General features: G+C 32.3%; 1 protein-coding gene across 1 annotated transcript; it reads left to right on the top strand.

The window, feature by feature from the left end:
- The first annotated feature begins 6,450 nt into the window (after positions 1–6,450).
- On the top strand, positions 6,451–7,707 carry LOC120131634 (MLP-like protein 28). The gene is made up of 2 exons (XM_039148588.1): positions 6,451–6,687; positions 7,236–7,707. The coding sequence occupies exons 1-2, from the start codon at positions 6,495–6,497 to the stop codon at positions 7,532–7,534; spliced, it is 492 nt and encodes a 163-aa protein (XP_039004519.1). The 5' UTR covers positions 6,451–6,494; the 3' UTR covers positions 7,535–7,707.
- The last annotated feature ends 6,239 nt before the right edge of the window (positions 7,708–13,946 follow it).

Raw genomic sequence — 13,946 nt, 5'->3', positions numbered from 1 at the left:
GCTTTCTCATTGTTTTCTTTGGCTTTAGCCTCTTCAAATGCATGATGGAAATCCACTTTGCCGAGTTCGTTCCTCACTTCTTTGCCGTCGAATAATCCGGCTATCGCCATTTGGTCGAGGGCGATTCCGACGCCCAAATAGAACGCTTGTTCTTCGTTCAGTGACGAAGTTGGTGCTTCTTTCAGAGACGAAGTTGGTGCCTTTGCCTCTTGACCTGCAATCAGTTGGATTGAGAGCGTCAAGGCCAATGAGAATACAACCAAAGCAATCTTCTCCATCTTATTGTTTTGAAAGGCTAAGCTAAAAGAAGAATTTTGTTTACTTGTGATGTTTAGAGATGGAAATGAGATGAAATTAAATAGTTCATGACGAGGTATCTGCGGCAAATTCGTGGGCTCTTCAAGTTTCCAACAATCATACACTTGGAAGACAGAGATAACTTATCTCGACATTTTAAAGGTAAATGTTATATAAAGACATTTGTTTCATTCATTCTCAAATTATGACTTTCATTTTAAATTAATTCTTAAACTTTCGAGTATTTCAATTTCATCCGTAAATTATGACTCACCTTATACATTAATCCTCAAACATTTTAACATTCCATTCATCTCTAAACAATGACTCTCGTTCTAAATCGGATCCGGTGATTCCCCTTTTAATCATTCAACCATTGAAGAATAAATTAGAGTACTTAAAAGTTTGGGGACTAATATAGAATGAGGGTCATATTTTTAGATGAATTTAGAATGTTCTAAAGTTTAGAGAACAATTTAGAATGTACTTAAAAGATGAATAAAAGTTTACAGGGTTAATATTAGATCTTTATTCCTAGGATGCAACCCTATCACCAAACCTGATGAGAGTTTAATATTACATGTTTTTATTATTATTTACTTCTCATTTATCGTTTGAATATTACTGATTTATCTTTATTTTAAGTTTATTTTGGACAAAAACTTTATTGGATTAATTAGCCTAAAAACTAGTAGATTTCGACAATCCATTCAACATCTTATAGAAGACAAGCAGAACTTCCTTGAATATTTAATTTGGAATTTACCTGGGACAACGTTATCTAGAAGATGAAGAAGAACTCAACTAGAAGAATTAAATATTTATCTTTTGTGATAAACCTTTTAAATTTAGGATTTTTAGTTTGATTATACTATCATTATTTTATTTAAGAATTAGTTATTTTATTAGAAATCTTATTATGATTTTTAGTTTGATTATTTTAGGAATTAGTTATTTTATTTGCTTAGAACTATCGGGTTATAAATACCCATTAGGTTCAATAGTTGAGACTAAGGGGATGTTTGTTTGCTTCAGAATGATTAAGCGCTGAATGATTCAAATGCTGAATGATTCAGAGGCTCTGTATGAATGTGACATGTTGTTTGATAATGGCTCTGAATCATTCATAATGTACTTCTGTGCTAAATCAGTCAGCACTGAATCATTCAGATGTGAGAAACAAACGCGCTGAATGATGAACGGTTCAGCATTCAACGCTAAATGGTTCCATTAAGAGGCAAACAAACAACCCCTAAGATTATAATTTATTTTCCTTGGTTATTTATTGAAGTTCTACTTTTCTTTCATCTCCATCTTTCTTTCTTTGTTTTCTTCCATTATTTTCTTTTCACAATGCTAAGCATGATTCAATCCATGTTTGGCTAAACTTCTACTTAGCCAAAGGTTTTTGCGAAACTTAATTCCATTCTTGAGAATTGAATCTTGATCTTCATACATTCAAATCGTATTCTTGAAAAATTAGGAGTTGCTATCTGTCATTTTCTTAAAAGTTATTACATCTTTAACTCAAAAGGTGCACGTTGATTTGAAGACTGTTTTGCTTGAAGTTTGGAAGTTGGATCGGTTGGTCGTAATTCGGCTTTCTGTGAACAAACTTAGCGACGGTCTGTTAAGGGGAATCAAGATCGAGTTCAATTCTCGGTGAGATGATATAACTCGAGTCGGGCTTTTTCAGAATTTAAAGTTACTTTGGATCTAATGGCGATAGACATGGCTAGACCAACAAAGATCGGATTTCAGAGATAGACTTGGAAATTTCGATTAACCAGAGAGAAGAGTTAGCTGCAGGTTTTGGGCCTTGTTGACATTAACCGACATACATCACAAAGGGAAAATTTTTATTTTGATGGATCGATCGAAATTGAGGCTAAGCAAAACCTAAGGCTATATCATATTTATTGAATTCTTCTACTTTATTTATTTTCTCATTATTATTTTTATTCATTATTTATTTATTTATTTTCATTAATTTTAAATCCCTTTTTTATTTTCTTATAGTTTATTCAATCCGAGTAACAACATTATCAAACTTCTTCAATCTCTGTGGATCGACCATACTTCTCTGTATTAATTTATTTATTTATTTAAGAATTATGAATTATTTTTATTTGGCAAATTCGACGCTTGTCAAATTGGTGTCGTTGCCGGGGACTTCGATAAATTTACTAATATTGTTTCTTGTTTTGATTTATGATCAGGAAAAATCTAGGCGAACTAGTAGATTGGGTACCTGAGATCGAAGTACTATCCCGAAGAATACGCGCACGTACACTACGAGAAAGGCGACAACAACAACAATCACAACAACCCAAACTTAATCCGGAGATACCCTTTGACTCAGAAACCTTCTCTAACGCCAAAGATGACTTCAAAAAACCAATTTCAATGAATCAACCAATAATATGAGAATTAGCTTTGGTTTCTGCCGAACCAACACCGTTATGCATCACATTCCCTCATGAAGAAACATCGTTTGAGCTTAAGACAGGGTTAATTCATCTTTTCCCTACCTTCCACAGATTATCAAGTGAAAATTCGCATAAGTATCTCATTGAATTTCACATGGTTTGCTCTAACATGAAACCATAGGGAGCATCTGAGGATCAGATTAAACTTTGTGTTTTCCCGTTTTCCTTAGCCAATCGGCTAAGGATTGTTTATTTTTATTTAACACTAAATTTTGTTACTACGTGGACTGATATAACTCAACTTTTTCTTAACAAGTTCTTTCCTACGGCGAAAGCAAGCGAATTAAGGAGAAGCATCTTAGGAGTTTGCTTGAAAGATAACGATGTACTATATGATTATTGGGAATGGTTCAAGAAGCTATATGCTAGCTGCTCGAAGCACAAATTAAATGAACAAAATCTTCTCCAGTACTTCTATGAAGGCTTACTTCCTATGGAGATGAAGATGATTGGCTCAGCAAGTGGATGAGTTCTCATCAACATGACTCCCGGCGCAGTTAGAAATATGATATTTACTATGGATGCTAACTCTCAATAATTTTTCCCATCCAGTGAACCCTTAGGATGGGTTCATGAGATAAGTACTCATTCTCTAGAGGATAAAAATTGATAAGGTAACTAATGTGGTTCAATCTCTCATTGCAGATAAAATTAGACTGGAAGGGTTGTGTAGAATCTACACGATGTCGGATTATCCCATAAACTATTGTCCAATGCTTCAAGAAGATACTACGACTTATGTGGATACAATGGGAAATTCTCCGAGACCTCCCTAGAGACCTCACAATCCTTACGCTGATACCTATAATTTGGGGCGGCGAGATCATCTGAATTTTAACTATGGGCAGAATCTGAGACCAAATCAAGCTTATCAATCGAGGCCACATCCACCTCAGCAGTACTAGCCGCCAAAGTCTGTAAATGATCATTTTGTCTGAGATTTTCCCCTTCGAGTTTTCGTTTGTGTTTGTATATATTTAATTAGTTCGAATTGTTGGGTTGGGCTATTTAATTATATTTGGGTAGTTAATTATATAAATATCCATGTAGTGTGTATATTATATTTGGGTAGTTAATTATATTTTACCAACATTTAATGAGATTAAGGATGTTCAATTATTTAAATACATCAAGACGAGACCTTAGATCCAATCTAATAGTCTTTTCTCGGTGAACTTATTTAAAAGAACATGATCTTTTTATCAATCTACCAATTTTAAAATGGATTTAATTTAATTTATGTCACTTAATGTGATAGACTTTCATTTTAAAACTATCGAAAGTAATTTTCTTATACGTTAAGACAATCACTTTACGATAATATTAAAATGAACGAATATTACCCTTAGTCAAATTATTTTGATTCGAGTCAAGAAATGCTTATGAGGGTATCATGCAAATAAATAGAGAACAAAAATAATTAGGGACTAAAATGAAATAACATAAAAGTGTCATGCAAAAATTAAAATATAACAACATGCAAATATGACTAAAATAAAAAAAATCATCATGTCAAAAATTAAAACAAAATAAAATACAAAAGTGAATAAAATGAACATTTTTAATATTAAGTGTTAAAATTAAAAAAGATAAAAATAAATAAAACATGGGGGCCAAATTAAAATAAAATAAAACTGCATGGTTAAATTAAAATAAATAAAAAAATAGATCGAAAGCCAAAATACAAACATGTTGAAACTACATGGACCATTTCATAATTATTCATTTTTCTAGATTAAAACATGCTTTGAAAGAAAAATAGGTAAATTACTACATCAGTCCATAAATATTTAAAAATAAATAAATCATCACTACACATGACCAAAATGTAAAAACATGTCTAAATAGGGGACTAAACAATAAATAACCCAAAAATATACAATATGCATAAGAAACAGGTAAACAACAATTTCAGTCCCTACAAGTGACCAACATGCAAAAACACGCTAAACTATGGGGGACTAAACAATAATTATACCAAATATATATAACATACATAAGAAACGAGTAAATAGCAGATTTGGTCCCTACAGATAACTAACATGCAAAAACGTGCAAGAGTTAAGGGGACCTAAACGTGATTTTACCCTAAAGTTTTTCTATAAATCCAATTTTTCTGTTTTTTTTTTCATTTTATCGAATGTTCAAAAAAACCTAAAATCTCTCCTCTCTCTCTTATTTTCTTCGGCCGACCCACTGTCGGCTGCCTCACCAAGACCCCAATCATCGTCCGGCCGCCATTCCAATCACCACACACGATGGTTAAAAACCCTAAACTGAGTAAAATATTTCTCTCAGTCCGATATACCCACCTAAACCTAGATCTAGGGCTAAAACCACCTAAAATGACCCCAAAAAGATCTCGACCCCTCGGTTCTCTCACGCTCCAGCCGTTGCAAAGACGAATCGATCCTCCGGTTTGACTCCCCTATTTGAGGTAATCGTGGATCTACCCTTCCTATTCTAGTTTTTTGTTTCATGCAAATCTAGGTTTTTTATTTTAATATGCTTTTTGTTTCGAAATCGGAAGAAAAAAAAAGAAATACCTTGAAGTTTTATTTTTTTTATTACTTCTGAAAACCAAAGGGATAACCCTTCTCTTTACATTTTTTTTTCGGGTTTTATAACCCCTAATGTATACATATTTTTCTTCTTTCAAAACAAATGAAATCATTACAACTTTGGTATTTGTGATGGCTTGTTGCGGAGGTTGCAGTGGCGTGTTGGAGCTACTGACGCGTGGTTGGTAGAACCAGTGGTGGCGGGGCTAGGGTACAAACCTAGTCAGGAGTGATTTGGACCGTTGGATGGGGTCCAGATCCGACGATCCATGACGAGTGACGGCTAGAGCTAAGGGTAAAACCCTAGTTCGTGATTAATCTGGGCTGTTGGATCTCTCCCAGATCCAACGACTATGATCGTGAGGCGCCAGGAACATGAGGAAACCCTAGATGTGTGGGTTATGTCTGGGTTTGGTTCTGTTAGGCTCCAGGTTTGGGCCGAATGACCCTCTGTTATTGGGCTCAATTTTGTGCTGGTTGCATAGGCCTGCACAAATTAATAATAATAATGTCGGGACGAAAATGGGTGTCGACGTAGCTATTAGACAAAAAACGATCGAGTGAGCAAAATGATTCGATTGTAAAATTCAATGAGCAAAATGATCAAATTAAAAGTTGGGTGAGAAAAATAGGAGAGAGAGTATAGTTATGTGAGGAACGGTGTAATTTATCCTAGGATATTATTACTGACGATATAGTCCATTGCACACAATCTTCTTCGAATAATATAGACTAAAATTGTTATTATATCATACAAAATCATGAGTTTTATTAATTTTTTAGTGCTCCGTGATTAAAATAGAAACAAAACAAAAAGTAAGTATGCTTTTGGATGAAAAAATAGTTACATGATCAAAATAAAAATACGAGAATAAATGAGATATCAGTACCAAATAAATTTTGATTTTTTCCCAATAAAAAGATGCCAATTTTCAATTATTGAAACAAAAGGCAACTACAAACTCTATTCTGATATATATTCCGTTGGACCATTGCGAGAATCCATCCCACTAGGCTAAAAGATGAATAAAAGTAAGGCCATTGCCCCAAATGTTTGCCTATATAAGGCACTCCCCTATGGACAACATTTACCCCCGAGTCCACTCATTGAGTTATCAAGTAATAGTTTTCATTGCTAGAAGAGACAATGGCTCAAATTAGGAAGATGGATTGCCAAGTTGAGGTCAAGTCCTCAGCTGAAAAAATCTTTGATGCTTTCAACACCAAAGCTCACCTAATGCCAAAGATGTCGAGTCGACTTATTTCGGATATAAAACTTCTCGAGGGCGAATGGAATTCTCCGGGGTCGGTCCGGTTATGGCATTATGTTGTTGCCGGCGGTAATTCATCCTTTCTTATTTTTTCTTGTTTTATATAGGCTTAATGAAAAAAAATAAGTTTCCAAATTATACTATTTGCTCATTTTAGGTTCATAAAGTATTTTCCGCTCAAAGTAACTGTCTAACATTTTGATGTTACTTTTCTATGTGTTTGGATTGCCACAATCGTTTAAAAAGGTATCAATTGCTCAAAGTGCGATAAGTGTCGTGTTTATATTTTTTTGAATATTTTATTTTAAAAAACTCAAAACCCTAAAAATTCCTAAAATCCCTAACCCTAATTCCATTCTCCCTTACCGACATCGTCGCCCTTTACTTTTGTTTATAATATGTGAGTGATTGACGATTTTTTTCAAGGATGTGATGAACCAGACACTTAAAATGTTAAAGTTAAAAACATTAGGTATCTACATTGAGCGAAATATACTTTAAGCCCTTAAAGTGAGAAAAGGGTGTAATTTGAGTACTACATATTTTTTTAATTAAGCGTTATATATATGGATTACAATGATTTCTTCTAATGGCATTTCTCTGTTGCTGTCTTCTAGATAAGCAACTTCAAGAGAACGTGGATGAAAAAAACAGTACAATTGTGGCTAAGGAACTTCGAGAGAGCGTGGATGAAAAAAACAGGACAATGGTTTACAAATTACTCGATGGTGAAATCAAGAATTCTTACAATTCATGGAAAACCATCCTTAGTGTCACACCCAAGGGGGAGGGCAGCTTGGTGAAATGGACCTTCGAGTACGAAAAGAAAAACGACGACGTCCCGGAGCCCGTCGAGTACTGCGATTTTCACACTGCATGGGCTAAAGATGTTGATGATTACCTTCTCAATGCCTAAACAAGTAATTAAAAATAAAAAGACATATATCAATAAATTGATTATATGTCTCGTTCGTAATTAAATAATATGGAAGGTAAGTTACATCATCTACCATCCAATTTTAGGCGTTGTATCGTTTATATCACTGAACTTTCAGTTTTACTAATTATAGCATTGAACTTTGATTTTTATCTCAATTATATCACTAAACCGTTAAATCGTTAACGGCACATTGACTTGGTTAATGGATGCCGATATGGTTGTCGACTATTGGCATAGAAGACTCATTAAAACGACGTCATTTTGATCCGACTACTAATTATTTAACGACCCAATAGTATAATTGAAACGAAAATCAAAATTCAGTTCTATAGTTAGTAAAATTAAAAGTTTAGTGGTATAAACGATACAATGCCTACAATTCGTTGGTATCTGGTGTAGTTTACCCTAATATAAATTATCAAAATAAAAACTCTTATTGTCAAATAAATTTGGTTTCCTAAAAAAGATGAATAGTTGGGAAATTGAAGCAGAGGAAGAAGAAAAAGGATGAAAAATTTGGGGCTTGAATTAAATATTTAAGGAGATCAAACTATAACCAAAATATAAAGTCAAGTATGATTTTGATTAAAAAAATAGTTAGATGATCAAAATAAAGACACGGGAATAAGTGAGATACCAAATAGATAGTTTACCAAAAAATTAATGAGTTCTTGTGTACCAATATCTTTTGATTTTTTAATAAAAGATGCCAATTTTCAATTATTGAAAAAAAGGTAATTACAAATTCTATTCCGATATATATTCTGGTGGACCACTGCAAGAATCAATCCCACTTAATTATTGAAATTTGCAATCACGAACGTAAGATTTTATACTATGGAACGAATTTAAACTAATAAAATTTTAGGGGACGAACTTAAACTTATAAAATTTTAGGGGGCGAAAATAGATTTTCAATAAAAAATACATATAAAAAGTTCAAAATAATAATTGAGTGACCAAAATAGAAACAGAACAATAAGTGGGATACCAAATTGGTAATTTACCCAAAATAATGAGTTGTTAGATACCAAATAGCTTTCGAAAAATTTTCAATAAAAATACGTTAATTTCTGATTATTGAAACAAAAGTCAATTACACGAACCAAACGATCTGGATGATAAACGAAATATTGTTATTCATTGAGGTCTCGGGTTCGAGTACTAGGAATGTCAGGAGTGTGAGCGTATAATATCAAATGGTTAAGAGTTATCTTTGAACACGACAAATTACAAATTCTCTTCCGATGTATATTCCGGTGGACCACGGCAAAAATTAATCCCCTTACGCTTAAAAGAGGAACAAAAATTTAAGGTCATTGCCGCAAATGTTGCCTATATAAGGCACTCCCCTAAGGACAGTATTCACAAACGAGTCCACTTAGTGAGTTATCAAGTAATAGTTTTCATTGCTAGAAGAGACAATGGCTCAATTTTGGAAGATGGATAGCTAAGTTAAGGTAAGTCCTCAGCTGATAAGTTCTTCGATGCTTTCAAAACCAAAGCTCACCTAATGTCGAAGATGTCGAGTCGACTTATTTCGAACGTAAAACTTCTCGAGGGTGATTGGAGTTCTCCGGGATCTAATTTCTTGTTCAAACTACGCTCTTTGCTCAATTTAGGTGCATGAAGTATTTTTCGTTCAAAGTAATTGTCTAACGCTTTGACATTGTTTTTTTAAGTGCTTGGCATGTCACAGTCGTTAAAAAACCTTTCAATCGCTCAAAATATGACATGTGTCACGTTTATATTGTTTTAAATATTTTATTTATTTATTTATTTAAAAAATCATTTTTTTCTGAAATTATATTAGAAAAAACTCATATCTCTAAAAGTTCTTAAAACCCTAACCCTATTTTATTCTCTCTTATCATCTCCTCATTGGTCGTCGTCGTGGCCCTTTCCTTTTATTTTTTATATGTTTCAGGGTTTGAGGAAGAACTAGATTTCCCATCGCCCTCTCCTTCACGTGTAGTTGAGGGAAGGCAGCTTGGTGAAATGGACCGTCGAACATGAAAAGCTAAACGACGACATCTGTCGAATACCATAATTTACGTATCACGTTGGCTAAAGATATCGATGAATACTATCTTCTATTTTATTCACTGAATTTTTAATTTTTTTAATTTGTTCATTAAACTTTATAGATTGATTTTTTTATTAATATTTTGTTATGACTTGACATATTTTAATATTTTGTTATGACATAACATATTTTATTAATATATAATTCCATGTAATATTTTAAATAAAAAGAAAAACTAAATTCTTAAAATACAAACCCTAAATCTCAAGTCAACCACCCAAAATCCAAGTCAAAAGAAAGCCCCCAAACCCTCTGTCCACCACCGGTCCTTCTCTTTCCGACCATCCTCTATCCATCGTTCCTTTCCTTTCTGACCACCCTTTGTCCACCGGCTCTTTCCTTTTCGACCACCCTCCGTCCACTTGAATATAATGGTTATTTAGCAGGTGATTCCAAAAAGATTGATGAAGCACCAGGGAAAGAGTTGGAGCACATGCTTTTACAAAATACTATGGACAAAGAATTACACGAGTTGAATAGACGCTTAGACTTCATTAAAGAAAAAAAATATGCATTCTAACATTTCTTAACCTTTTTACTCACTGCAGCAAGAAAGGAATTGGTTATTAGTTGAATTTGAAAATCTTTCTACCAGTTCTGACCAGGGTTTTAAATAGCGTTCAAAGCCGCGTCGTGTTTATCACGGTTGCTAATATAACGGATGTTATTGCGGTCATTACGGATATCGCGATCGTCAATTTTTTTCGAATAAGCTGATTTTTTTAATAAAAACCTATATTTTTTTAAATTAAAATAATGGAATAATAGCGGAGCCGCAATCCGCTATTGCCGCGATCTGTTATTGCCGCGATTGGCCGTGATCCGTTGCTATTGGTGTGATCCCACTTCACACCGTTATTTTCCGCGATAGCGGCTTCGGACACCTCCGCGATCGCGATATAACTTCCGCGACACCGTTATTCGACCGCTATTTGAAACCCTGGTTCTGATGAACAAAAAGTACAAAATATTAATGCTTAAAAACTTAAATCTCTTGAAGCACATGTGACAAAGAGCTTTAGATAAATGGCATTATTGTTGGATTGAAGAAAAGGTCTAATATTGTAGGATTGAAGCACAGATTTTGAAATTCAAGTAGAAACAAATGAACAAGTTTAACTTTTAAAGCAGAAATAGAAGAGAAACGAACCATCAAAATGACAACAAAACGGAGTTCATTTCATAAAGATACAAACCAAGGGTTGTCGGAAAGAACAGAAACGATGGACGAAGGGCGGTCGGAAAGAAAATGGCCGGTGAACGGAAGGTCTGGGGGCTTTCTTTTGACTTGGACATTGGGTGGTTGATTCGGCGTTTAGGGTTTGTGTTTTAAGGATTTTAATTGTCTATTTTATTTAAAATAATACATGAAATTATATATTAATAAAATATGTTATGTCATAATAAAGTATTAACAAAATATATCAAATTGTAAGAAAATATTAATAAAAAAAGTCATGTCGTTCAATTTAATCTATAAAATTCAGTAAAAAATTGAAAAAACTGAAATTCAGTGAGTAAAATAGAAGGGAGAATAAAGTTCAATATGAAACCATGTAATTTACCCATTTATTTATTTAGTTAAACCGTTCAATTTTGGAGTTTTGGTCATTTAAGAAGCATTTAAGGAGCAAATCATCACACAAGGAACAAGTAGGGATTAGATTTGTTTTTTTGTTTTTTATTTTATTTATCCCTAAAACTATATAGATAGTTAACATAAAACACGAATTATAAGAAAGAGAAAATATTACATCAGACCAAATCAAATCAAAATTTTTACTTTAAATCCAAACTCAACTTTAATTCACCTTAAAAAAACTCGACCGAAATCTAATTTTTAAAAAAAAAAATTCGATCCGATCGAATCGAATAAAAGTCCACTAAATTCGACTCGGAAAACACATCCCTAACTATAGCAACCGCGTGGCCACGGCGTCTAATAATTGACTAAGACACAACGCCGAATCTTTTGACTTCGGATGTCCTGTTCTCATTGCTTTATTTGCCAACGAAAAGTAAACTACCTCTCAATTTCATTTTAAGAAAATGATACAATTAGTCCCTGAATTTTTTTTTTACTTTTTGGTCATTTAACTTTAAAATTTTCAGATCTTGACATCTAACTTTTGAAATGTATATTTGGAATCTCCCAGTTGTCGGTTGTATAACAAAAGTGCTGAAATGTTGATTTTTGGACGTCTTTATTTATGAAATTAACTTGATACGTTAATTATATTTTTTTCTCATTTTTGAAATTATTTTCTACTATTAATCGACCAAATTTAATCGTCGTTTGCAATATAATTGGTACTAAAAAAGGATATATGAATGTTTCGATTTTTCTTGATATGATATACAATATTCGATATTTGACCAACGTAGAATCGGGATATATATTACTTTTTTCCTTTTCTTGATTTTCATACTATTCGAATTTGAAAAAAAAATACTTTGATACTCGTGAATAAAAAAATTAAAATCATGGGTTTGAGAGGAAAGTTCTAAGAGGTTTCAGGTTTTGCATAAATTAATTACTAGAAAATTAAATGACATCAAAGACTTAAAGGTCGAGCTACCGAAAAGAACAAAATTTTAAAGTTCTAAGAGGTTTGAGGTTTTGCATAAATTAATTAAATAAATTATTGTTATTTTTTAATCTCGAGTTCAAGTAATGTCTTCTTTTTAATGTCTTTGTAGTTAATTTCTAGGACTTCTACTTTATATACGTTTATGTCATAGGAATTTATGAAGGCTTATAATTAGGGTAACGGAGTAGTGTTGCATTAGTTTAGGTTTTAATCCATTTTATTTTACTCCTTCTCGTAGCTTGATATCGTTGACTTCTGTGTATCCTTCTAACGTTTTCTGTCTATAAGCAGAGATTTTTATGTAGAGATTTATTTGCAGGGATTACTTCCTATTACAGACGCGCATATAAAGACTGCATATGAAAACTGTTCAACTATATATTTATTGATTTATTTATACATGCATTGTATTTTATCTTTATTTTTATTTTCTCACTGCCGGAGGTCTTCTACGGAAGCTACTCTTAACCTGGCGTTGGGGGCAGCCTACTGCCCCCACCTCCCCCTTATCTCATTGCATATGAGAATATGATTTTGTTGTTGTTGTTGTTACTAACTTGGCCCCAATAATTCAAACAACTTCATATTATATATTAATATAAATTCTTTCGAGATATTTTAAAAATTTTAAACTAATATTAAATAGTTTGACAAATCAATTAAATCAATCCTAACATTTAAAGAAAAAAAATATATTTTTATATATTTAAAATGAATAAATCATCAAAATAAACATATGATTTTATTTATTTTTAATTGGATTATTTTTCCATTTCTAAGTTTGCTAGAATAGAGATGCACTTGTTTGTGGTACTAATAAATATTTGACTGATTAATGAAAAATCATCTTAATTTTAAAATAGTAAAATTTAATTAAAATATATAAAACTATTTTTTAATTGGCACCCCCAAGATAGCTTTTCCATTTATTTTCTTCAAATATATCTTTTAAAACTACGTTGATAATTAATATAAGACATAAATTATAAGACAGAAAATATTATGTCATGTCAAATAAAATTAAGATTTTCACTTTAAACCCAAACTCAACATTAACTCACTTATAAAAACTATCTTCTCTTCAAAAACAAAATTCGATCCGGTCAAATCGAATAAAAGTCCACTAAATTCGATTCGAAAAACGCATCCCGAACTATAGCAACCATGGGAAAAGTCCCACGTACGACAGTTTTAATATATGACTAAAGAAAGACGTTATCATTTTGTAATTATTTTTTTAATAAAATCGGTAAAAATTTAACGAAAATATTATTATTTCTACCGATTTTGTTATTATTGGACGCTTTATCGATTTTGTTAACATATCCGGTAAAACACTATCGATTTTATTATTTTTTATCGATTTTATTATTATTGTTTACTTTATCAAAAATATTAAAAAACATTAATAATTTAGATAAAAAATAATATTTTAAATAATTTCTTTTATCAATTTTATTAAAAAATAATAACAAAACTTGTAACTCTTTATTTAGGCTGCTGCAGTAGAACTTACCAACCGCGTGGCCACGGCGTCTAATAATTGACAAGACAAAGGCCGAATCTTTTGACTTCGGGTGTCCAGTTCCCATTGCTTTTTCGCCAATGAAGAGTTGTAAAGTACCTCTCAATTTCATTTTGCGAAAATAATACAATTAGTCCCTGAATTTTATCTTTACTTTTTGGTCATTTAACTTTAAAATTTTCAGAT

The sequence above is a fragment of the Hibiscus syriacus genome, unplaced genomic scaffold (genome assembly GCF_006381635.1).
Source record: "Hibiscus syriacus cultivar Baekdansim isolate YM2019G1 unplaced genomic scaffold, ASM638163v2 tig00001695_pilon, whole genome shotgun sequence".
Taxonomy (NCBI): domain Eukaryota; kingdom Viridiplantae; phylum Streptophyta; class Magnoliopsida; order Malvales; family Malvaceae; genus Hibiscus; species Hibiscus syriacus.
This window is presented reverse-complemented; position numbering and strand designations above follow the sequence as displayed.